Raw genomic sequence first — 25933 nt, 5'->3', positions numbered from 1 at the left:
GAATCAGTTGTGAATGGGTGGGATTAGCAATGCTACCTAGCAGGGGAAGACGAAAGAAAAACATAAAAGGCAACAGATTTGAGAAGAAATCCTGATACTTAAAAACATAGCATGGAGAAGAATCTGAGAGACAATGTTTTTATTTTCCTCACTTGGGTTTAAAAAAGAATCAGGCTGTTTAGACTCCTTAAAAATGTTCTAGGTCACACAGAGATGGTTGTGGTGGTACAGCAGCATATATCCAGTGCAGGAGTGAAGATGCCTTTACATGAGAATTCAGGTTTATGAAAATAGGATTAAACTTTTGTTTTCACATTAATTTCAGCAGCTACTGCCATTTTAATGTGGGCATTTCTCGATAAATCCATGGGGGAGGCACTGTTTTGAAGACCAACAGAGCTTAAGCAGACCAGGAGCAGGAGATGGCTCTGCCACCCCAGCTGAGCGTGCCTGGGGCAGGAATTTAGGGGGTTAGGTCCAGCAAAGGTCCCCTGCCAGGCCCGGGGCTGCCTCTGCATCACTTACCCCCCTGGTGGGCTTCAAGGTATTCTGAGCTGGCACAAGATTCCCACCACAGAGTTGTAGTATGGTCTGAGTTGGAAGAAGAGGATTTTGTTAATTTACACCTCATTTATGATATATATTTCCGCCTTCCTAGCATGTTGGCTACAGCACTTTAACTCCCATGGACACCTGAGTTGAGGGATTAAAAGTAACTCAGGAAATATTACTGACTTTAAGTGACCCTCAGTGACACTCCGCCTGTCTCTCTACTCTGCTTTTCATCAGATGCACTTTCTCCCACTGAGAACACCTGTCAGAGGCACCTCTCAGTATCCAGATCCAAATCTGCACAATTTGTGATTAAGTAACTACCTGGATTTTAATGAATCCCTTTGGGGTGTAATACTAGAATTTGCCAACACAGCACATTCCTTGGAAAAAAAAACAGCTGGTCTCAGGTTTCAGGTAGAAGTTAGAAACAAGAGGGTAAAGCCGACACGGCAGTTGCGCCCGCCAGCCATCCCTCTTCTCCATCAGTCCATGTCTGGGCCAGTGTGGAGCAGAGATGCTCTTCTGTGTCCTTAGTTGCTGCCAGCCTACCAGTTCTCTTAGGAGGTAATGGGGGAGAAGCATACTTCAACAGTTCCACATGAAATGGGGTTGCCTGGAGCTTTTACAGTTCTGCAGCCGTATGGTCCAAATCTACTGAGGTCAACGGTGTGTTTTGCACCAGTTGAAAATGATGTAAGATCACAGGCAGCCCCAGGTAGTGCCTAAAAGTAATAGATGTGGATTTTAAGTGAGCTTAAAATATGCTGTTTCAAAGAGAAAGTAGATACTTGTAAATGGACTGGTACGAATTCAGAGGAACATAAAAATCTGACACCGTACCGATGCTGACATATTGACTACAGAGCAGGTATGTGAGTATTTTCTGGCTTAGGCCAGCCAGATATTTATTTGCTATTAACAAAAAAACTCCCTTGAGGAATTCTGAAAATAAAAAGCTAAAGGAATTTCACATATACACTGTAGGCTGAGGACATTGACTCGCTGCTTCTTAGATCTGGGTGACTTGAGTGTCACATTGGTGTTCACAAGACAAATACATCCCTGCACATGAGGCACAGGGAACTCCAGGCAGTGTAAGGGCCCTGAAGAAAAATTGGCTGAGGCAGTTTCTGAATAAGAGGCAGTATTCAGCCATTATACAGTTTATTAAAGGGATAAGGGTTTATATGTACCAGGACAGAGCGTGATGAACACATGCAGAAGTTGAAAGTAGCTTGAAAAAACCCTGCAGCTGCGAGCAAATACATTGCTTTATGTTCTAGACCTTGTGGAGTGCTCAAACACGTAATTGTTTTTATTATGTTTGCATTTGCTTACCAGTTCATTACCAGTTATTTTTGATGCTGGAAGAAAGTCTGAGCTGCATTTGCTGCACTCAAGGAGGGTGAAGGAGCAGACGAGCCAGGTGAGCTCTCCTGCTGATGGCGGGGTGAAGCAGTCATCTCCCCCACCAGGCTATAAAGCAGGGGCACGTTCATGTTGCCTCTATGGAGCTGCATAGGAATTACAATGGTCCAACTAAGAGAGGCATTTGGCTCTGTTCAGCCTTCATTATGTTTTAGAAATTAATTCTACCCGTGGTGGAGAAATGAGTATCCCAATTTCCATGCCTTTGCCACCATACTTGCCCAATGGTGTAACCTGTAGCAACAGCTGATCACATTTTCCTACCAGATTGGCAAGCAGCATGGTAAAGTTGCCCAAGTATTACTGTCTGACAACTATTTATGCCAGTTGAACTTGCTGTGACATTTCCCTCCTTCTATCAGGCAGTCCGGTGGTACGTGAGCGTCTTGTCCCGTGGATGAGCTTAACCTCAGGATGACGCTAGGGAACACGGTTTTTGTTCCCTGTCAGTGGATGGAGAACTACTTGAAGCAGGAACTGCACTGGAGATGTGAAACACTGGGAACAAATGAGATCCCGGTAGCTCTTGTGTGCGGACTTGGGGGCTGACACCAGCACTTCTCACATTAACCTTTTGCTCTTTCCATTCTGCTGTGGCCTACAATACATTCTGGCAAATGGGAACCATCCAACCATATCCGTGATTTTGTCCATACTCACCTTTTTATATCCAACTGCTTCCGACGCCTCCTGACTTCCAACCGTCCTGGAAGTACTCGTTAGCAAGGAGCCAGCCGCCGGGGGTGTGTGCGTGGTGGTGCGTTTTCTGCTGCACTCTCGCTTGGGCTGCATTAGGGTTAATTTTTGGTGCCGCGGCTGGCGGATCCGGCTGTTGAAGATCATACTCAGCTTTTCCCAACTGAGGGGTTCGCGCCGCCGCCGCCCGACAGGGGCCGCTCTCCTCCCTCGCCGCCGCCGCCGCCACCGCCCCTCGTGGTGCATACTGGGAATTGTAGTCCGTCGGGCTGCGCGCCCGGCGGGGAGGCCGTCGGCGCGGACTACCAGCCCCAGCGTGCCGCGGGGCGCCGGGCCGGCCGTTCCTTTTGAATGATTTCACTGCCGTCGGCGCTCGGGGCGACTTTCGCAGCGGCGGCGCGGCGCTCGGGGATCCGCGGCGCAGCGCAGCGGGCGCCTCGCCCGTTGATGGCAGCCCGAGCGGGCTCTGCCATGGCCGCCCGTGGGCCGCGGCGCTGTTAGGAGCAGCAGACGGGCTGCGCGTTCGCCCTTTCGATTGCCTTCCTCGCCGGCTGGGAGCCGGCGGCCGCCCCCGCCGCCGACATGTCGCTGGCCATGGAGGAGGAGGAGTACGCCAGGCTGGTGATGGAGTCGGAGCCCGAGTGGCTGCGGAGCGAGATCAAGCGGCTCTTCCAGGAGCTGGGCGAGACCACCCGGGAGAAGATCCAGGCGGCGGAGTACGGGCTGGCCGTGCTGGAGGAGAAGCAGCAGCTGAAGCAGCAGTACGAGGAGCTGGAGTTGGAGTACGAGACCATCCGCACCGAGATGGAGCAGCTGAAGGAGGTGAGGCGGCGGCGGGGGGCCGGCGGCAGGTGCCGGCCCTGCAGGGCGGCCCGGTCCGGGCCTGAGCCCGGCCGCTGTAGGTGAGGGGGGCGAAGGCGGTTTGGGGAAGGCGGGAGCAGGAGAGGTGCCGTCTTCGGAGGCTGGGGGCGGTGGGCTGAGGGGCCCCGGGGCTGCTGTGGGGCGGTCGGAGGCTCACCTCCCCTCCCCGTCCCGCAGAATTTGGAGCGGGGCGGCCAGGCCTCAGTCTTGCTCCAGGCTGTGCGGTTAAACCCTTCCTTCCCCAAAATGACAGCTCTTGGAGACGATTGCCTTTACTTTTCGGACCAGGAAAGGAAAAAAAAAGAAAAAGAGGCTTTTCTGCCCTTGAATTCTCTCGTTTGCCAAGGGGATGTGGGAGGGGAGCAGGTCAATGCTTTTGCTTCTCTTCCCGTCCCATTTTTTCTCAGGCTCTGGTAGCAGGTCGGCCTCGGGGCTGCAGCAAGGAGAGGAGCCTCTTGGCTGCCCCGGTGAAGCCGTGCAGCGCTGCCTCCCGGCCCGGGGCTGCTCTCTGCTCTCACCCCGCTCCTCCTCGGAGAGGGGCCCGGGCAGGCGGTGCACGGCAAGGCAGAGGCTGGGGATCAGGGTGCTGACGGGGGCCGGGATGCCTCTTCGGCGGCTGTCACGTGCCAGCTTTTGTGTGGAGGGAGAAACCTTGCGTTGGCGTTAATGACTTCCTTAATGCGGACCACTACGAAAATAATATAGCGGGCTTTAGTTCACACAGCTTTGTTTTGGTGCAGCTCCTTGTTGTTGGCCTTTTTAAAATCTTTTTTTAATGGAGACTTCAGATCACATCTATTCTGAACATGTATTTGTTCAGAATTTGTTATATCACATCTATTCTGAACTGGATTTATTTGACCAGTGCAAATTGTATCCAGTGGGTCTTTGGTTTAGCTCATTCAGTTGGAAATGGATTTGAAGTAACATCAAAATACACTATTTCAAAGAGAAGGTAGATACTTGCAAATGGACTGGTACAAATTCAGCTGAACCAGTGAACACCCTCACTTCCTGCATCCTGTGTGTCTTTTGGTTTTGTAAATAAAGCTTTATTCTGCTTTTATGATGATAAACAAGCATAAGAAAAAGAGGTTAATTACTTTGAATTACATGGCTATAAACTTGTTAACTAAATATGCAAGCTGAACTGATGTACCCCTATAACTGAAGCCACTTGAGATGAACACAGCAGCATACAGTGGCAGAGATGCTACCTGAAAGTCAGGGGTAGAGGCAGTCTTGAAAAGAAGGTGAGAGCGATAGAGTTGTGCTAAAGGGAAAGAAAAGTCAGTAAACCCATTTGGTAGGTGGCATGGGAAGCATGGCATCGAGAGGTGAAGGGACTGGCTCAACCTCATTCAGCAAGCCAGCGCCTGACCCAGGAATGGAAGCCAGGTTGCCTCAGTCACAGGTAGCGCTTTATTCACTGGGCCGTGCTGTGTACACTTGGGCATTACATGTTTTTGCTTTCAGATGGGAAAAGGCTTGAAGACAACTTCTTTTCATTTTTTTAGGGCTGCAACACTTCAGAAACTTGTAAAAGAGTTTTTTAAAAAATGAAAATGGGAGGATTAGCAATGATTCACTCCTTTTTGCTTTTAACATTCTGAAGGACTTGCTTTGTGTGTGAATGTCCCGTTGTAATTAAGTCAAAACCTGGGAGGCAAATAATTCTGGGAACAGCTTGAGGATTCTGCTAGTTAGCCTACACAGGGAAAAAAACATTGCTCCCTTAGCTTTCTTGTGATGCTGTGGAGGACTCTGGTCTGCATTAGATCTTGTAAACCTTTAGCAGATGCATGAAGCATGCTCACAGAGGAGGAGTTTATCTTCTTTGCTGTTTATGCAAGAAGAGCCTTGCATGTAAGACTTGCCACACTCCAACCTAAAGGGACTCTACGTTGGGTTACCTGAGGTTGTTCTTGGGGAAGGCAGGGGATTGATGGTGGCGTGTCTGACTAGAACAGGAGTGCTTTCCATCTCTTGCTTAACTGTGACTTCATGCAGCCTTTTAAAATACAGCAGTTCTAGTCTCTGTAAACCTTGTTTTGTTCTTCTCTGCTACATCTGGAGACCTCAATAGCACAAGGCCATGTTATGCTGAGTGCTGTGCAGGCACACAGCAAAGTTTCCTGTCCTGCTGGGTGCTGTAGATCTGGATACACTTGAATTTGCTTAATGTCATGAAGCACCCTGTATCATGGCCCTGTTTGTACCGTAGGCAGATGGGCTCCGAGCGTGAGAACTTTGTAATATAGTTTGTTGAAAGTACAGGCTTTTCTGCTACAGTCATCAGATCTTCCTTAGCTTTCTGGCCAGGTTCTCCTACCTGTCCCCCATCCCCAGTTGTGGCAGAATTTCATAGCCTTAACCTCCACGGGTTTATCCTTTTGGTAAGTGCAGATGGCATTCTCAGAGCTGTACCCCATTTTGTAAAGATGTCTGTATACACCCAGTATTTGCAATTCAAGTCCTCCTGGTGAAGCTGGGGAGCTGTCCTGACCTTGCACTGGGGCTCCACACCAACCACTTTTTAGTCAGGGTCCTTGATAAATTGTTGACTCTTCCCTGAGTTTGTCCTTTTACCTACTTGCATGCTAACTTGATCTCATGTCTTTTATGGTAATTTGTGCCACATTTCTTCAATCATTTTCATTTGAGAGAACTAAATACAAATACAAACTGTCTCTCCACCTTTGCTTTTGTAAAAGGGAATTGATTTCAAACTTTTATTAAACACTATAGTTAAATAACACAGTTTTCCCTAGTTCAGAGAAATAAGATACTGGCTTTCTTGTAGTGAAATACTACATCACATTGCATACATATAACTTTTATTGTTGTTTTTCCCCTCTAGGGGTTGAAGCAATAAACAGTTGTTTCTGTAGGCTGTGTTCAACTAGTAGGTCATCCTGTGAGCCTTTGTCTGCGATGGCGCTAATTGTATAAATTACAGGGCTGCCTACCTGCCTGAGCCGGGATTTCTGTACATACAGGGAAGATATGTAGGATCAGCTCTTTGTGCTCTCCAGCTTACAAAAGTGATTGTCTGGGGATTCAGTTATTGACATTCCTGATGATTTGTAGGGGAATGTGCATGGAAGGTTAGCTTGCAAAAGGGGTTATCTGCTTTGCGCAGTACTTTTGAGTTCCTTTTGAGATGTCAGTTAGATTTGTAACTTACTATTAGCTCAGTTATGAAACTGGCTGCTGTCCAAAGCTCTGTTCTGAATAGGTGATTATGTTGTATTGGTGGTGGTAGCCTTGCGTTTAAATCCCTTGGAAAACATGGGCATTATATTATGAATTATTTATTTCTATAATAATGTAAAAGTATGCAAGTAGACTGTAGCTGTCCTTAAAGTCTAAAAGCATGTGTCAGTACATCACAGTTAATGTGATGTATATGGTTGTATATCGTTTTTAAGGGCGGGGGGAAGCTTACAAGGAAGAGTGGCAATAATCTGTACGATTCTTCATTTCTCTGTAGGGTGGCAGTGGCTCTTGTTTCTGTTTTTGCTTTAAGGATCGTGTGTTGACTGTATGCCATGATGTGAATCCTCTGTAGAGGATTCCTGGGTAGACTTGGAAGCTGTCTTTGAAAGAAACATTCAAATAACACCTTGAGCTGCTTCATTTCCCATTAAGCCGTAAGTGGGGTGTACTACGCAACTGAGGTGGTATGTGCCCAGGCTGTAATATTTGTGCTGTTTATTTGAATGTACTGCTCGGGTGGAGCGTACAGTATCTGTGATCACTGATGGAAGTTTTGCTTTGCTTAATTCACTTACATGTGTAACAGTTAATTGCATACGTGATACTTCATCCAGACTGGTTTAATGTTTTAACTGTGCACCTTCAAAACTGAAGGAGAAATCACTCCCTTTCCTGTATACCTTATATAAGTGCTTTATACCTTATAGACAGACACATAAGCTAGTTATTGAAGTAGCAGTGATTTTCCTCACTGGATTTATGTACTTTCAAAGAATTTTACCAATGTGCTGCTGTACTGCTGTGCTCATTTTGTGTGTAGGTACATAAGGGCAAAAGGGGAAGAAATGGCTGGGCTAAAGTCACCTAACAAGGCAGTGGGAGACTGGGATTAAATCCTCTGTGCTTGTAGTTCAGTGCTGGGTTGACCAGGTCTTTCCATTTAATCGTGGTAAATAATGATGTTCAGTAATAATACCTCTAAGGCCTCAGGTACACCCCTGCAGCCTCCTCCTAACAAATATTCAGGTGTAATATTGATTCCTGCTGAAAGGGAAGGACCTTAATGGCATTTGAGATTACCTCTGACCCTCCAGCGCTGTTAAAGCCAAAAGGTTTACTGCATAAAATAAAGGAAATGTTTTTTAAATAGACCAGCTTAGGCGAAATTTAATTCTGGTTATACGTGTGTAAATCTAGAATAGGAAAAGTACAACTACAAGTTGATGTTGGAGAACTGATACCAGTTTTGCACATGCTAATGGAAAACAGTTATACTTCTGTGAACCTGTCTTTTGGATTTAATGGTGATTGGTACTTTGACTCTAACACCTGCCGCACTTGAAATGTAAGAAGAGAACAGAATTGCTGTCTCTAGTGTAAAATCAGACAGAAAACTGTGGTTGCAGTAAGCAAAATACTCCTGTGCAAACTAAGCTTCTTATATTTTGATAAATCATAGCTGGTTTACATTAAGAATAGAGCCACCTGTAATTTTTATCTGATGTCTGCAGCAGTATAGATCACAGAACTGTATTTTGGAAAAGGTACTTTTCTTACATATCCTTATTTTGGAGAAAATAAAGCCTGAAAAGTTAAACATTCCAGTTTTTCCTCCTGTACTAAAAATAGTAACCTGTAAGGCTTCATGTTGCCAACTTAATTTTCTTTGCCAGTGTTGCTTGAACTGCCTTTCTTAAAAATCAGAAATCATAATATTCTTAAAGTGATGATTTCAGGTTATTCTCTTGTGAAATTGCTGAATTTTCTTCTTGGGCTTTTTCTGATAAAATTCACCACACCATATGTAATAGAACATCTATAAATATTTGGGTGAATAGTAAGGACCTTCAGGTGGAATTAAATTATTAAAAAAAAAATGCATGTTTCCAGAGTAGTGGTCTTCCCTAAGCTGCTGTAGTCTCAGCTGAGAGCTGTGTCTTGGTGAAACATGATGTTTTACTTTTGTTTTGTGATGCCTGTCTGTGCCTTGGCCCAGAATGAGGGCTGTCCCTGACCCTCCAGCAAGTGTTAGATAATTTGTTTCTAATTTTCTACATTAGATTAAACCCAAGGTTTCACGAAACAAAAGTTTTGCAGCAATAGTCCCATTTACTACATATTTTTCCCCTGGAAGTGTGGCAGCACCGGCTGTTTGCTATCCTGGTGGAGGGGATACAGTGAACTGCACCATGGAACTGAGCCAAATTTTCCTCTTTATTCTTTTTGGGTTTTTTTGTTAGCAAATTTCTTTTTGTTTTTTAATTAGGTCAGTTCCCGATTTGGGTCACAGGTGTGCTGTATGTGGTTTGGTGAGGCGGTACCTGCACAGAGTATGTTACAGCAGCAGCAAATAGGTGATGAGAGGAGCATCTTAAGCTAGTCTTGCTGCTGAGCTCGACGGTGAAACTGCTGCCTGAACAGCACAAAGTGTAGCCTGCACAGCATGCATGGGTCCTTCTTGCCTGACTGCTGGGAATTAGCAGTCTTGGGGGTGCTGGAGTGGCAACAGCATTACTGCCAGGCTGGCCATTATGACAGGGGTCTGTCCTGGGATGTAGTCTCTCTTGCAACACTTTTTGCCTTTACCCAAATAAACTGTTCCTGTTAGAGACTCACATTTGGCATCCTTCAGCACTCAGTCCCGGATGAGGGTACTTTGGAGCTGAGGCTCTACGTGTGGGATGGAGGGCTGCCTGGGTGTTCAGAGAGCATGGTGATGGGGTCAGCAGCAGGGGACAGACAGTCTTGGCAGGAGAAACACCGGATCAACTACTGCACGCTGGTAGCTTCTCTCCACAGGTACTGCAGGGGAAGATTTCTTCAAAGCGATATTGCTGAGGACTTCAGTGAACCTGGAGGGCTTCTGATGGGCACCGGTACACAGGTGACAGCAGTGTGTTCCTGTATCCCTGAAGCAGAAGTTTGTGCAGCCCCTGACATGGCAGACATCCTGCCTGGAAACTGAAAAGTCTCAAACCTAGAGTCATCGATTATTTGTCGCGTGGCGGTTTTTGTGCAGCCCTGCTACGGTGGCACCCACAGTTCACTCATTTCAAATCACAATTCTTGCTTGCCATTTCAACATCTGCTGGAACAAACTTTCTAGTTTCAGGGGTGTTAATACCTAATTTATCTCTTTGAATTTAGGACCATTTTTCTTCTAATCTGAAAGAAACTTCTAATGATTTGGAAAATTGCCTTGTTTCCCTAGGAGGGGGGGTGAGTGGGTGGGAATAGCAGTTCTCAGGTCTGTGCACTGCCCCGGAGTTAATAGATTCACCATTTCCTCTTTCGTTCTACTGTATGTGAGGTTGTGACTAATCTGTAGCAGCTTGGGGCCATAAGATGACTTCCAGAGGGTGATGCATCCTCCAGGCATTCATTTGCTTTCTTTCTCTGCTTTTGGCAGACTGCAGAGAATTGTTTGTTCAGATCTGGTAACCCAGCAACAGAGGAATATAATGTGGGTTTGAAATATGATCCACAAAACCTTAGCAGAGGGAAGTGACATAAATAAACTTTGCCATCCAAATGAATGCAGGAGCCTCCATTTCAGAGAATAGCTGAAGAGAATAGCTGCAGAACTGTCACTTTTTTCTTATTTTCCCCTTCTTCCAGCTCTTGTCTTCCATCTTTCCACTTCCTACTTTCCTTCCCCTCCTCTCTCCCCAGCTGTTTTCCCTACTCTGGCTGAAATACACACCAGGCAGCAGAGTCTGCCTCCACATCCCAACGTGTGTCAGGCTCATCCCGCAGAGAGATGTCACTTTGGAGTGGGTGCATGGGACCTACCTGAAGAGTCTGCTAAAAGCTGTGGTCTGCCTTGCCCATAGAACAGATGGGTTTGCCACTGGGCCTCTGGGGAAGCAAGGACCCACGTAGCATCTGGACGGTCTTTTACACAGAAAACTGCTTGACTCTTGGGTCTGTGTGCCTGGACATGGGCTTAATTGGGAATGTTTGGCCCAGACATAGTTGAAGCATGGTGTGGGAATGGATATGGTTTCTCTGCAGTCCTGTGGCCTTGTCTGGCAGTTGGGTCAGGGAAGGCCTTGCCATATTAGGACCTATAGAGTTCTTGCTGAAACAAATTGCATGGCTGGTGTGCTGCACTCGTGCTGTATGGCCAGGCCTCTGCAGTATGCGGAGTCCTTTGTCTCCTTAATTTTTATTTTTTTTTTTAACCCCTTAATTGCTGCCAATGTGCAGTCTGGATCTTAGTAAGCTTATGGAGTGGTGCTGAGTGCTATGCTGTAGGCAACAAGGTAGTATTATAGTAAATTCGTTAGGAAGTCTCTCCACGTGTGCTGTCTGTCAGTGCTGAACAGAACTGTAGTTTAGAACAGAACCTGTGCTGAACTGGTCCTGTAGTTTAGCTCTGGCTCCAAGGCAGAGAAGTGTATTGACCTAATAGATGAAAAAGCTTATTTCTTCAGTATTGCTGCAAACTCAAAAGATGTTTGAACTGCCATCTAACCTGCCAAAACCAAACAAGTTTCATTGCTTTCTATGCATAGAGAGTTTGTTACATATGATTTTAGTCTCTTTGCAAGGTCAAAATCCTTTTTGTTTTCAAATGATCAACAGATGATGTTTGTTTCGTGTTTGTTCTGTTGCATGAACTGATGACTCTAAAGTAGAAGGGATTTTCTTGCACTCCCTGCACACAAGACTGTGGTGTGTTTTGAGGGAGAGATTTGGCTGTGACGCCCAGCGTGGCTGAATTATCATGACACGTCTGTAGTCAAACCCAGCTCTCTAGCTCTTGCTAGAGCTTGGCAGTGGGTGCCCTGCCAGTAGCTGTGAATGAAACTGTGTGACAGCATGATGTTAGGAAGGAAACAGAGAGAATGCCTGTTCAAGCAGACAGTATATAATTATTTTGTGGTTTGCTCTGATGTCATTTGGAGGGGGCATTCTGGCCTTTGAGATGGGAATTGGCTTTTGTGGGATGAATGCAACTGTCCCCAAGAGGCAATGAGCAGAAAAACGCAGTCTCATGTAGCATGTGCCCTCAGCTTTGGTACATACTATCAAAAGAAAAAAGATTATTTTGCCAAAACATACTTCCTTAAATAAATTTTGGTCTCTGATTTAGCTGAAATAATTCAGCAGTGGTCCTGATTTAAACTTTTATCTGGCACAATTTAATCCAATAGCTTTCTGAGGCTTGTATCTATGTGAATAAAGGCTCCAGTCTGACTCGCATCTTTGTTCACTGTGTTCAACAGCTGTGCAAGCAATTTCACTTGGCTCCCTTTTAGTGATGCTTTCATAAAGTGTTTTTAACCAGGAAGTGGTTAAAATCAAATATTCTCAGCTGTTAAAATCAGGTAATCATTTTTCACATAAATAATTTCTCTTGAAGTGAGGAATAGGGATTGATCTATTAATTTCCAACTCAAATTTTCTTCCATCCCCTTCAAATTTATATAAATGTCCATAATTAAACAGCTGTAATGTCAATAACAGTGAGGTTTGACCTATAACAGGAGGTGTCATTTTTCCCTTCATCAAATACCTATTCTTCCATGTGGTTCTTTTTTTCCCCCTCAAACTTTTGTGGCTTCAATCTCTGACATTTCTCATTGCGTAAGTCCACTTTACACATTTGGTAATGGTTTTCATTCTGTCACTGAGCAGTACTGGGATATTCTCCCACATCTTACAGCTGCAGTGGCAGGCAGAAGGTTTTAAACAAGAATTTGCATTTTGAATACAGCAACATATCAAACCTTTGTGCACCCTCTGAAGCATTAGTACCCTTAAGAAGGCTTTGTCCTGGCCTTGTGCTCTAGAAGAATACCCTGATTTTCTTTTCTCCCAATTATAATGGAATGATAAGCTTTGTGATCTCAAATAAATGCAACTGCTCTAGCTTTTATCAGCCAACTTTCTGGTCTTTCATAACAATATGGATGGTTGTTTTTGAATTTGAATGGCTGGTTGGTTTTTGAGATGAATGAGATCCTGTCATGTAAAAATCAAGTAAGCCTAATGTGAAAGTGGGATCTTTAGCATACTGTATAGTTACATGAAATATGCATTTAAATAGTGTAAATGAGTTAACTTCAAGTACATGAAAACCAGAACATTTTGTTAAGTTGGAAAAGCCCCTTACTATGGCAGGTTTATTCGGCATTGCTTGTGTGTTTATGTGGAACCTTTCTTTCCTGATGGGAAGGAGAAGAAAGCTACAGTAGATTGCAATTTCAAGTATTACACTGGGCTTATTTTTAGTCTTGATTCACAATTTCTTTCCTTGTGTATCTTTAATAAGAATTTTACTTTAAATCTAAACTTCTCTGATTTTTGTGTTGTTGGTTTTGGCAAACATTTCTGAATTTTTCAGTCTGCTTGTGTTAGGATATAATGGTCTTTTCCTCCTGGCATTTTTGTGATTAAAACCATTTCAGGTGGGCAGGAAGGCACTTATCTGTCCCCTCATGTCAACTGCAAAGGTTACATAGAGCCAATGAGGGCAGAATTGTAATTTACTTTTCCTAATTAGTAAGATCCCTCTAACATCTGATTATTCAGTTGTGACGAGATCCTCTGAGACTTCAGTGAGACTGGAGACGAGTCCAATATGACTTTGTTTCATAGGTGAGTTATGACAGTCTTGCCAGAAAAACTAATTGAAGTGAGAGGGACTTAAGAAAACATTAAGACCTATTTTCTGCCATGTGCTGGGCTCGTATGGGATGTGCCAAGATCAGGGGAGACAAATCTGAAAAAGCTGCCCCTCTAGCCTCAAATACAGTTTTTTATAGACAAAATTTTGGCTTGCATGCTACCTATTTATTGGCAGTGTTGCCAGTCTTAAATGCCAAGATATCGGGAATTGTGCCTTTAAAAAAAAATCATGCCTGCAGTATTTTGAAGTGAGGATAGAGGAAGGAGGAATTGAGAGTTAGGTTGACTTCTTTCTTTCGTGCATCCACAGAGGCTAGAAAGTACCTGAACTGCCCCTGTATTTTCCCATTCTCCTCTCCCAAAGAGGATGAATTACATGACTCCAGTAGTTGAGTTTTAAATGCCAAATAATTTAAGACCTCTGGTACTCGTGAGACTGTTTTGTATTTGCATGTCTGAAGTGTTAACTGAGCATCTAACCTTCTACAGATGTTTGTACTCCTAAGCCCCTAATATAAACAAATGCATGTACAAAATCATGCCCTTAACTCTGTAGCTGCCTTGAGTTTAATGTGAGTTAAGGCTTGTGCTTTCAAAGAGCCTTTGTTGCAACTTTTCTAAAAACAGCAGAAAAGTGTAGCCTATGTTGTGCTCTAATTACTTACAAAATGGGAGATTTAATGGAAATGCAGACAGACCCTGAAACCTAATGACCAGGACTGCAATGACCTTTCTTCCCCAACCACAGGAAAATTATTTGCTAGCATTTCCTTTGAGCTGTGCCTCGGTGTTTGGTGGGAGAGCAGGTGTGCTGCAGCATGGAAGTTCAGTGAGACACCCTCGTAAATACTTGGGTTTTGTTCTGCAGTTGCAGCACCAGATTTTTGTCTTGTTTTTCTCCCTCCTTTGTTTTAAATGTGTTTGGAATGTTCTATGGGCAGGAAATGGGAATGGTTGTTTTGTGAGCACAGCTGTTTTAAATAAACTTAAACCAGTGGAAGGGTGTTGAACTCTCTCCTTTTGGAAATGGCCAAAAACTTCATGGAACTGGAATAGCTCATTTGCTTTTTGAAACAGCAAACTTAGTTTTTAAACTGTCCTCTTTCATCCTTACTTTACAGCATCACAAGTTTCCTTACTGTGTCAATGAGGCTATTAAGGATGCTTTCCTCATTAAACTTATGAGAAAGTAAATTGAAGGAAAGGGATTTTAGATTTTATGCTTTACTACTGGAGCTTAATCTTAAGTTAACATTCATTCCTTCTTTAATTCTGTTTAGGGTTAGAATTTCTAATTCTTGTTACCCTTGTTGAGAAAGGAAATACATCCTGAAATTCCAAAAATCTGTTTTCAAGTAAAACTCAATATACTGAAGCAATTCTTGATAAAATTCCCTTAAATACAGCCCATGAGATTAGCGCTTTCTCTCACATTTCTGCTACAGTACAGGCAATTAAATACTGAATAGATGGACGTGGCTAATCTAATGTGACCTTGGTGAACTGCATTGAGAAATCTCTTTGGAAACATCAAACCTAATTGTAAACACAAATTTCCCCATGACACTCAACTAACACAATGTAGATTTCTGTATTACGTTGGAAGGTAATAAAGCATAGATGTGCATTGAATATCTTGCAACAGGAGGCAGCTACTTGCATTTTTGTTCCTTACTTTCTGTGTGTACATATGTACACCTGGCAAATTCTAGCATTATGAGAAGACTGAAAAAGCTCAAGTCTTTTTTTTTTTTTTGCATACAATAGCTAAACACAAGAAGAAAATGCCTCCAGTCTGCTGCTCTTTTTAAGAATGTATTTTGAAAGATGTTTATGATCATTCACTTTTTTATATATATAATGAAAGGATGTGTAAATCATTCTCTTAATGTAGATCTTGGCAGCTGCCAGTTGAGTGGGGGGAAAGGGTAAGGAGAGCAAAAATGAGATAGGAGCTAGCGACTGAGCTTCTAACTTTAAATCTTTGTTTATGCTGAGTATTACCAAACCATTGCCCATGACTGCCCAAGCACTGTGCTCAACAGAAACATCCTTCCTGGAGCTGTGGTGGTGGAGGATGTTGCAGCCTTGTCTGATACCTTTCACTTTCTCTTCCCCCCCCCCCAAGTTTTGAAAAGGGTGTTATTTCTGCTTTCCAAATAAACTTTCCTGGAGAGTTTCATTGGATCTGCGAAAGAATTTTTGAAGGCATCTTTCCCAAAAGTGAGTTGGGTAGTTGTAGAGCTGCCTCTCTCATTTTCTGGCTCCCTAGTCATACCATGCTTGTCATTGCATGAAGGTTTGGCCCTTTTGTTCAGATCCCTTCTGATTACAGTTGCAGAATTCAATCTCCTAATTTAATATGCATCCTTTTGGTAATTCAGTTTGGTCTTAAAATTTCTTTGTGTTCAGAAGATAAAAGGGAATACATGGAAAAGAACAAATCTTTTTTTGTAGTTTTTTTCTCAAAGGATGCTGTTTCTCTCGCCCTCGTGCCTGTCTCTATATGTATTGTGTACTCAAGAGCCACAGTCTTCATGGACTTGAAAGGGAATCTGTGAGGCTGAGGGTAATCTAAGACAGTGTCTGAGCTCCCCACAGGAACAAGGAGAAACTGCAGTTGCTTGATTTGACAGACATCAGCCAACTCCAGCCCTCCTTCCTGTCTTAGGTCTTATGTTCCTCTGTAAAACCCACAGGGCTTTGATTTTGTTTTGTTACTATTGCTGATTGTGAAATTGCTGCAGTTGGAGAGCAGAGTACTTTACATAATCTTTATAAAGTTTCTCCTTTTTCTTTCCATGAAGGATTGTTACCGAAAGGTCTTCAAAAGCAAAGGCTTAGAGTAAAATTAAAAAATATTGAGTTTTATTTGAAATTTAACATTTCTAATCTGTTACAAGCCTGTTGTATTTTTCTTAAAACGTTAGCAATTACCATGTGTAACTGTTGCTTTCAGTTGTTCATGTATGCCATGTTTTATCTTGCATGGGTTTATTTATATAATAAACATTACATTCTGTATTCACTATGTTAATATTATAGCAATGCCAAGTGTATGAGTATATGCACAATTGGCTAAAAAGAAAATGGTAAGCCTTGGCGCAGGCTATTTTGTCTAAAGCATAGTGAGCAGGAAGGAATGTTGTTCTGCCCAGGGACAAGTAATGTCCAGACAACAGAGCTGCCGCACTCTCTTGTGACTATCTCTACATACTAGCCAACTTCAAATGAAAGTTTGTCTTTGCAAGACAGATAAGTTTGTCAGTGGTGGAGAGCTGATGGTGATCTTACAGCAGATTTGCACGTTAATGGCTTGGTGCTTGTGTGCCTTTTCTTGATCAAGTGGTTTATCTGGGGCGAGCATGCTGGACCCTATGACGGTGAGCCACAGGAGCACAGGAAGGGATATGCCACTGGGAAGCTGCCACACAACAGCATGTAGCCAACTTATAAACTACAATAAGAGACTGTACTTTCTATGTGAGAATAAGTGAGGTTCACCTTGCAGTGGTTTCAGGATGGGATGGATGGAAAGGGCTCAGAAGATGCTGATTAGGAGCATCTGCTGGTAGGAACATGTGTGTAGGAACATGTGCAGTAGACTCTTGTGGCTCTCGGGTGTAACTTGAGGGTTTGAATATAACATCTGCTAGCTCCCACCTGCAGCTTTGTCAGTGGCTTCATTTCAGCCACATTTGACTCAGGCTCAATAGGCAAAATATAAGGCAGCTGTTCTTGCAAGTTTCTTCTTTTAGGGGTAATTAGTACATTTTTTTGCATGAGTGCAGCTTATGTTCTCTACTGTGAGTCCAGTTCAGGAAGCTATTTAAAGGTGGGCTGAAGCCAAAATATCCAAACTAATCCCTGGGAAATGAGACCGCTTGCACTTAACTGGCTAAATTAGAGCAATATTTGGGGAGTAGGGGTGTTTTAAAACATTTCTCCCCTCCCCCACTCGTTACAATGAAGTCTTGTTCTAAGATCCTTCAGTAATCAGAAATATTTTAAGAGCACACTTGAGTCACTTGGAACAAATCCAGCTGTGGAGTTGTTTAGCTCCAGCCTCCAGTGTATTTGTGTTGCTACAGAACAGTCCATAAAAACTAAAGGCTGAACCACAGCACATACGTAAGTAACCACAAACACAATGTGCCATGTTTAACTTACTTTCTCATTTTCTATTCTTTGCCCATAGGTCATGGAGCCTTCATCTTTGGAGTCAGTCAAAACCCAAATGGACAATGTCCTGAGCAACCTGCTGTAGGTGGCTGTGCTTTAAGCAGGGAAGTTGGACTAGGTGATGTCCAGAGGTCCCTTCCAGTCTCAAATATTCTGTGATTCTGTTATCCTGCTGCTTTTATATATATATACACCCACACCCCCACACACCCCCACACCGTGCTTTATAATATGCCCTGTAGTTTGGGGTACAGTTCTAATGTTTGAATGCATTTTCATGTTTCCCCTGCCAGCTATTTTTAGGCAGTGAATACTTGCTGAAGGATTGAGTAGCTGAATCTAGATTTTAGCAAGTGGAGCGTGTGACATATGTTAGGTGTTTGTCTGGATTTCGGGAGGGCTGAAGGAATGCTGACTGCTGTGACACTTGCAGGATTACCTCTTAGGAAAGGAATGTAGAGATGGGTCATCTTCTGTCCTGTCTAGCCTTTCACAGGCTTTATAGTTTTATTCCCGCATTTAGGTTTTTGTAGTGATCCTACTAATCACTCTCATGTTCAGGAGTTTTGAAGCCCCCCTCTCACCCCTGCATGTATTCTGCATCATTCTACCCTCTATCCTTGCAAACTGCTATTTAACTCCTAGAATGGTGTGCATGAATTATGGGTCACCTTTAACTTCTGTGGGATTCTGGGATGGGAAAAATCCTGTATTCCAGGATTAATTTTGATGCAAGCAAGCCATGATTGATTATATTTTCCTGTCTTCCTGGGTCCCCAGTGGAGGTGAGCACACTGGTGAATTGGAGGGAGACTGTACCTAGGACTGTCCATGGCCAGTAGAATCAGGCTTGAAGTATGGATCTTAACTTGTGACTCTTCCTTTCTGAATTCTGGGAGGTTTTTAGGAAGATGAGAGAGCCTCTGTGGGCTGGGATGTAGGCTTTGCATCAGGGTTGCTGGGACAGTGGACTTGAATGTTGGGCTGGCCTGGAAGTTTGGAGGAAAACTTTCTGATCAAAATGTTCTGTATTTCAGTCTCCCATGCATACATGCTAGGGTAGGGAGAGCATACCTTTCCTGGCAATTTCATGTTTGAGACACCCCTCACCCAAGGACTTAATGATAAATGAGCTTGATTTTATCCCCTCTGTGGAAGGAGACAAAGAAGAGAAATGTCTTAGAGATTCCTTGTTGCCTACTCATTTGACTTGGGAAACAGGTAGAAACCAAACAACAGGAGTACAGTAAGAAATGTAGTGGTGACAGAGAGCTGCTAATATCTGCAGGTACATCTGCATAGAATGAAAGCTGTGTGGATTTACATTGGCTCCTATACTGGATTGTAGCTGGTTGTTCTGATCTAGCCTGTGTGGCCAAGTGCCCTAAAATATAAATGAGTTATTGGGACTGAAGCAAATGGACCTTTTTAATATGACATAAAGCCTGTTAACATCAAAATTGGTCTGATGTTCCCTCTGACCTCCCCATTGTTAGGGTTTGCAGGGAGCATAGTAAGGCATTCATTCCTTTCATGCTCCTCAGCGTGTGGGACTGCAGCTGGGAAATGTCTCTTGGAATTTGGCTCATTCGGGGAGGCTTTCAGGGCTGGCAAAGCCCCTGTGAGGCGTCTGTTTGGTTTTAAGGTTCTTGGCTCTGGGAATTGTGAGAACCATCCTCAAAGAGCGTTTATCAACCCCGTGGTCTACCGTCCCTCCTCTTCATCAGCGTGGTTGTGTATGCCCGTATTTTCACAACAGGCCTGTCCTGTACTTACTCACAATAGGCCTGAAATAGCATTAAGGTTGACACTGTATTTCTATGTGTGCTTCACAAGGAATGTATTTTCTCATCTTATTATCATTGTTCTCCTCTTTGGCAAGGTCATCTCCATAGAAAGTGATTAATTTGATGAAAGTATTTCTCTTGCCCTGGGCTCCTCTATTTGCTGCATAGTACCATGCTGTGTTAGTCATGTGTTAGCTTTGTGTTACTGCACATAATATTAGGCTTTGTATGAAGAATGTGGCCTTAATCTTCAGTGGGCACTGCTGTACAAGGGTGTAGAGCCTCCACAAGATGTAGAGTTTATGCAGATCTGAGTTCCATTCCATTGCCTCTTGGTTCAATGAGGCCCTAAAGCTAGATTTTACTTGTAAAAGATTGCCAGAGCTATCAAGAACAGCCCAGTACTTGGTGTCTGTGTGCATGTGAATGCTTGCCAGTGCACAGGCTTGGATTGTTTAACTCTTCCTTTTGTGTTTTAAGATAAGTCTTAATGCTGCCTTTGGAATGGGTGTTGCAGCAGAGTGCAATTATAGTGTTTTCCCATTGGACTTACTGATCTAATGTATTAAAATTTCTATTTCTCTTTCTTCTTGGAGTGCAGCAAACTGCTGTAATAATGGAAAAGCTACATTTGAGGAATTTGAGTAACATCTGTGGGGACAACTAGAATTCCTCTTACTCCCTTTCTTTAGTTTTTCTTTAACTTTGAGGCCTTCCTGTGCTTCAAAACAGTGCCTGTTTATAATGCAACAAATCAACTTGCTCAAATTCCAGCTCGAAATGTGAAATGAGGTCTTGGAGAGACAGAATTCTTTCTTGTAGTCTTAAAAAATAAAACTGATCTGCTTCAGTATGTCACTGAGTGCAAGATGGGGCTCTGCTTCTCTCAGTTCCGTGTTGGGATTGTAGTTTGGTTTTGAATTAATCGTGCTTTAGACATTAGTACTGTATAGACATACAGACATACCCAATGTTCATTTGAGAATGAACAGCAGGGGCAGCAGTGGCAGTGAATGCAAAGTAGTGTAATAATATCCAAGGAATGGTGGGTAGCGTGCTATTAAGTGTGCCCTTAGGAAGAGCCATGTGTTTGATTCTGAAGTGCTGAAGAACATAGCTTTAAAACTTCAGTTCTGACTGCTCATTACTACAGTCTCTTGCTTACTTTTCTAAATCTGGGAAAATGCACTTTTGATAAATTACCTCTTTGGTAATTTATTATTACAGAGTAGGGCAAACATGAATGGAGATGTCCTACAGCAACTCCTGAAGCTGAACACAGAGGTGTAGCTTAATGCACTCCATGGCAGCGTAAACATCTCGGTATATCTATCTGCTGTGTCCCTGCTGTGTGGCTGCATTAAATACGTATTGCATATTTGGGGTCTGGTGCCCACTCTCTGTCTACGTGTAATGTGTGTCTATTAGCACATTACATCCTAAATGTAGTTAGATGCTTTCGGTCATCCGTTGGCAGTAACTTCAGCATCCATGCAGTTGCACCAGAGCATGTGGAATTGCTTCACATTCGGTCCTGGGGAGAGCAGTAGAGCAGTGAACTTCTTTTATCGGTGTGCCAAGATTGTGGTACTTTGCAGTAGTTTATTCAGTCAGATAATGTTACACAAGCACTCTGAATATATAACTGCAAAAATGTATTTAATGTATTATTAAAAAACAAAACGATGCAAGTCAAAATCCCACTACTGTTTGCTCCTCTAAGGTGTCTTCCAACGCATTTTTGAGTGCAATGAAAGGCTACTTGGTGTTGAAAGGAACTTAAATGTTTAGGGAAGAATGCCCTGGGCAAATGACACAATTATTCAAGTCAGGTATTGTTCTCAAATAACCCACAGTATTTCAAACTAGTATGTGCTTACTTGCTGAAACTTAAGTTTGGTCATCCACTTTGTCTTCTGTAGCTTCTGATGCAGCTGAAAGAGGGTCAGAAATTATCTGCTTGCATGTGTGAAAACTAGACAAAAAATGTAGTTCTCATGTACCGGTAAGTTTAAAATGACACTATTCCTTGTCCCACCTAGGATGATTTCCCTGTCCTATGTAAAAACTTAGACTGAAACAATGTCGTGAATAGACTGGTATCTCTGACAGTTGCTGGTTAGCTAGATTGGTTCTGAATCTGAATTCTCTCAGTGCCAGCTAGATTGGTTAATGTGTGATATTTTTAAGGACTCTGACACAGCTCTGTTGGAGGCCATGCTTTTTAATCTTTACCTTGAAGACCAGCATGGGAGACAAACTTCAGCCTTAGGCTAAGAAGTTAGAAGCAGTTACTGCACAAAGGGGATGAGGACAGTTGGCTACCTATTCATATCTGAAGGGCAATGCGGTTGGGCAGCTACAGACTTGGGTCTCTTCTTCCCACTCCTACTTCCTCCTGCCCTTGGTTTTGTTTCTCTTCCTCGGTTTCCTCCTTAACTCCATTGCAGTCTGGGCTGTGCAGGTTCCCTTGATCTCCATGCTGCCACTGTTATCCTGTGCCACTGTCTTGACAGTCTTCCCTTATCTTTTCCTGTGGACACATGCTCTTTGCCTCCTTGTAAGACTTGCTTTCTCCCTTGACAGTAGTAGTTCTTGTGGCTCCTCATCTAATCAGTCCTTTCCTGACAATTTTCTTCTCCAGCTCCCAGCTCTCCTTGCTGAAGGGCATCTTTCTTCCCTCACTGGTTCCCAGTATGTTCCCGTGGCTCAGCCAGCTGGGCAGTAGCATTGTCTTTCAGGCCTCAGGCCATCAGCAATGCCAGGCACTGCCAAGCAGGGTAAGAAGTGGAGGGGGAGGAGGTTTAACCTTGGCTTAAGGCCTTGTCTATGCATAGAAATTACTACTTTTCATTGAACTTTTGAAAATAAAGCTGGGTTGAGTTAAACTGTGCAGTAGGCTCCAGGATGTCCTATGCTAGCCTAAACTGGCATTATTCCAGTTTATTGTTTGAGCACAGATGTAAGACAGGCGTTACTGCTGCAGCAAAATCTGTTCGAACAAGAACTAAATTTTCCTGGACCCCGTTCTGGAAGAGCATTAGGATTGCTCCAAAGTCGATGACATTTGTAACGGGCTCCTGAGTGGCTATGAGCTACTAGATCTCGGCAGGGCTCTGGCGACCCTACACCTGAGGCATGTTGTGCATCTGCTCTGGCAGAGCTCTCCCTGCCTGAAAATATAGCCCAATGCCTCACTCGCCCTGTCACCAGGGAATGGCAGAGTGGCATGGCGAGCCAAGCTCTGTGGGGAGGTGCCTCTGCTGGTATGGCCAGACTGATACCAAAGTGGAAGAAATTGGCATCTCCCCCGATATGTGATCTCAGCCTGAACCAGTCAGGGCCCCGAGCTGAGCCAGTGCCGGTCTTGGCCCTATATTTTATTTACATCTGAGCCCTTCAAAAGGCCACAGCTCCTCCCCGTGCATTGTGGCAGCTTCTCTGCCCCTCAGCACTGCAGGCTCTTCCTGACTTGCATGACGATGAACGAGGGGTTTGTGACTCCTTTGGATGCCATTAACAGCTGCAGTGCCACCGGGTGCCCCTCGCCTCCCCTCCCTTGCCCCTGCCAGGTCCCAGCAGCCTGCAGTGGCCATCCTGGCCAGCCGGGGACAGCCCGGGGTGGCCGTCCTGGCCAGCCTTGTGGCTGGCTGGGGACAGCCCCAGGGTAGCACTCTGCTTCTGGCCGTGGAAGTGTTGCTGGCTAGTTGGAAGCTTTGCAGGATAAAGGCTTTTCATTGCTCCTGGTGTCTGCCAACTCCTATTGCAATTAAAGGGTAATCTTTTCTAAATGGTGCTAAATTAAGGCTAAATCCCTCCCTCATGCCACATAAGAGGATGAATTCCCACTTTTCTAAAAACAGCTTATTGTTTGGGCCACTGTCCAACCGATCCGTACAACAATGGTCTGGATAATTTGTCTGTTGAGAGGACTCAAACCTTTTGGTCTGTCTGTTTTGCTTGCTGAAGTCCTTATCCTGGCTGCTGTGGTGGTGGGGAGATGACTTTCGCTATGACCGTGTGTGCTGGGTCTGTGCTGTCAGCTCATGAGCCACTGTCCCTGCATGGTGTAAGCGTTATGTCAAAGAAAACAGTCCTGGCAGCATGAGTTGATTTGTTTTAATCAAGGCAACTGTGTGCATAAAACTGTAACTTAAATTATTGTTTGATACAAGGCTCCTGCCACAACATAAATCAGTGAGGAGTTGACTATTGACCTCTTTTGGGATTGCTGATCTGGATTAATAAACATGATATGCAACAAATTTCACCCTCAGGGAAAGGAGGAGACTGCCTTTTGATCACTTGTTAACACTAGGCTTTTATGACTCTTTTTAGGTGAACTACTGTGTAGGGCAAGCTGGAATCAAAAGTTTATTTGCTTATACGTATGTGGATTTGTTTTTAAAAATGTTCTTAAATAAGGAAATGCAGTGGAGTAGTAAGGAGGGAGGGGGCAAGAATGGGGACACAAGTTGGTGCCCAACTCATCAGTGAATGTGCTACTGTAAAACATATCCAGAAGCTTGCTTATATTAGACGTTTTAACACAAGTTCCTTGGGGGGGAAAAAAATCATTCGATAAATCCTGTTGTATTATAAAGTATTATTATATAAAATTCTCTATTGTTATATAAGATTTCTTTTTTTTCCTTCTTGTTCACTTATGACCAGATATATAAATGTCTGTAACACTCCTACAAAGATCAGACCTGGTTTTGGCTTGCTTAGTGTGTACACAGACTCCAGAACTAGATGACTCCTGAAATAGTCTGGTCTCATCGAAGTTTAAGAGTTTGTGGTTCTTGCTAGGATGCTGGCAGAGAGGTTCAAATGCATAATCTCCTCAGGAAGGTGACTTTAGGCAGCTCAACATTTATAGAGATGTTTGGATTATAATTAACAGCAATGAAACCTGCATTATGTTCCTACTAAATGTGAGTTCAGAACTTGACTCAAGATGTGTTTACTTGTTTAAAGATGGGGTTTCAATTAGCAGCTGCCATCTGTAGCAAGTGTTCAGAGAGCGGGCTGCACCCATGTGAAGAGCCTCTGGCTGGAGATATGGTAAAAATCTATAACAGACATCCCCTCTCTTGGAAAACAAAAACATAACCAAAACTGAAGAGCCAGCTGAACAGCTGTGCTGATGAAAAGCAGCCTTTGAGTTAGTCCTTGCAGCAGTTAAAAAATGAAGTTCCCTCACATGTCCAATATCTTAAATGAAGTTTCCTGTATGCATTTTTTTTTTTTAAGTTGATAATGACATTTGTTCCTTTTTAGTGGGTATGGAAGGCAGTGAGAGCACTGCTGAGGAATGTAAACATTCCTCTGTGCTTCCTGCTGCTCTGCTTTGCTGCAGTTTCCTGCCCTGCCAAAATCAGGGTTGTAATGAACTTGTGAGCACAAGAAAATAAAATTACATCCATTCAGAGGAAGAAAAATACTTCCCTTTTATTTTTAAACAATACTTTGCCATCACTTAATTAGTACTGCTTAAAAAGAGATAGTCTGAACTTAGCCCTGACCTCTTTTTATTGGGTTTCTGTATATGCAGTTCTGTCTTGTGTTGTTTAACAAGCAATTTGGCATCTGCTATTTGTGGTCAGGATTTTACATTTATCATCATGGCTGTATTTACTGTCTGCCATGCAAACTACAGAGTTCTGCACATCTTTACACAGTGGATGTACAATCGTACTGGATCTGCATAAGTAGTATTTGTACATAAGTTTACAGCTGGAAACAATTACCTATGGAGCAAGGCAGCAAAAATGAGATTCTTATCTCCTGAAATGATGAAGCACGTGTAATTATTTTTAAATTTGTCTGGAGGGGGAGAAAATCAGTTCACTAGATAAGAAGTCTCAGTCATCTTAGTTGGAAATTAATTCTTTAATGAAATATGAGATATAGTTATGTTTTGACATAGCTATGCACAGATGTATTCCACCAGCTATTTCAGGAGCTCTAACTGTGATCTGCTTTCAAAGAATCCAAAATTCACAGACTTAATTTACTGCTTTTTATTTCTGAATGTCTGGAGCTTTGGAATAAAGTAACAACATAGATTATTCAGGTTTCTCGTCTTTGATAATCTTGCACAGATTGCTAAAGCTTAATCTACTCCTTTCCTTTGTAATGTTTTTTTGCAGTTTCTCACTGTGCAAATCCATCATGGTGTTTGAACATCTTTATTGCTCTTCATTGGATCCTCTGTAGCATTAGTGTCATTTCAGGTTTCAGACCTTGGCTTTAGACCCCCAAGACAGAGGTTTTCAAGACACTCTTCTGGAACTTGTTGTAATGATTTATATTTTTGTTGATTTCTAACTGTAGTTTGTGTTTATTAAGTGTCTGCTGAGCGATTCTCTGAAGAGTTTGGCAATTCCATCTCTTCTGTGTTGAATCCTGCAAGTTTTGATGCATCTTTTAACTTGGAAGATTTTTTTGTTTTTCTAAATGGTTTCCCTTTCTGTTGAGGTGCTTTATAGTTCTCACGGTGGTCAGTGTGGACTCCTGTCACAGGCATCCTGCGAGCAGAGCACAAGCCAAACATTGTCTGTAGT

At 43.4% G+C, this 25933-nt stretch overlaps 1 protein-coding gene across 3 annotated transcripts in view; it reads left to right on the top strand.

The window, feature by feature from the left end:
- Window positions 1–3029: 3029 nt before the first annotated feature.
- BICD2 (BICD cargo adaptor 2) overlaps window positions 3030–25933 on the top strand; it is a 98733-nt gene continuing 75829 nt past the window's right edge. For all 3 annotated transcript variants that reach the window (XM_082322247.1, XM_082322246.1, XM_082322245.1), the window contains exon 1: window positions 3030–3501. In XM_082322247.1, coding sequence (XP_082178373.1) covers window positions 3262–3501 — 240 coding nt within the window. In that variant the 5' untranslated portion in view covers window positions 3030–3261. The remainder of the gene's footprint in view (window positions 3502–25933) is intronic.

Source organism: Platalea leucorodia (genome assembly GCF_965183815.1).
Source record: "Platalea leucorodia genome assembly, chromosome: 9".
Lineage (NCBI taxonomy): Eukaryota > Metazoa > Chordata > Aves > Pelecaniformes > Threskiornithidae > Platalea > Platalea leucorodia.
Note: the sequence above shows the minus strand (reverse complement) of the source record. Positions and strands in the feature narration are given on the sequence as shown.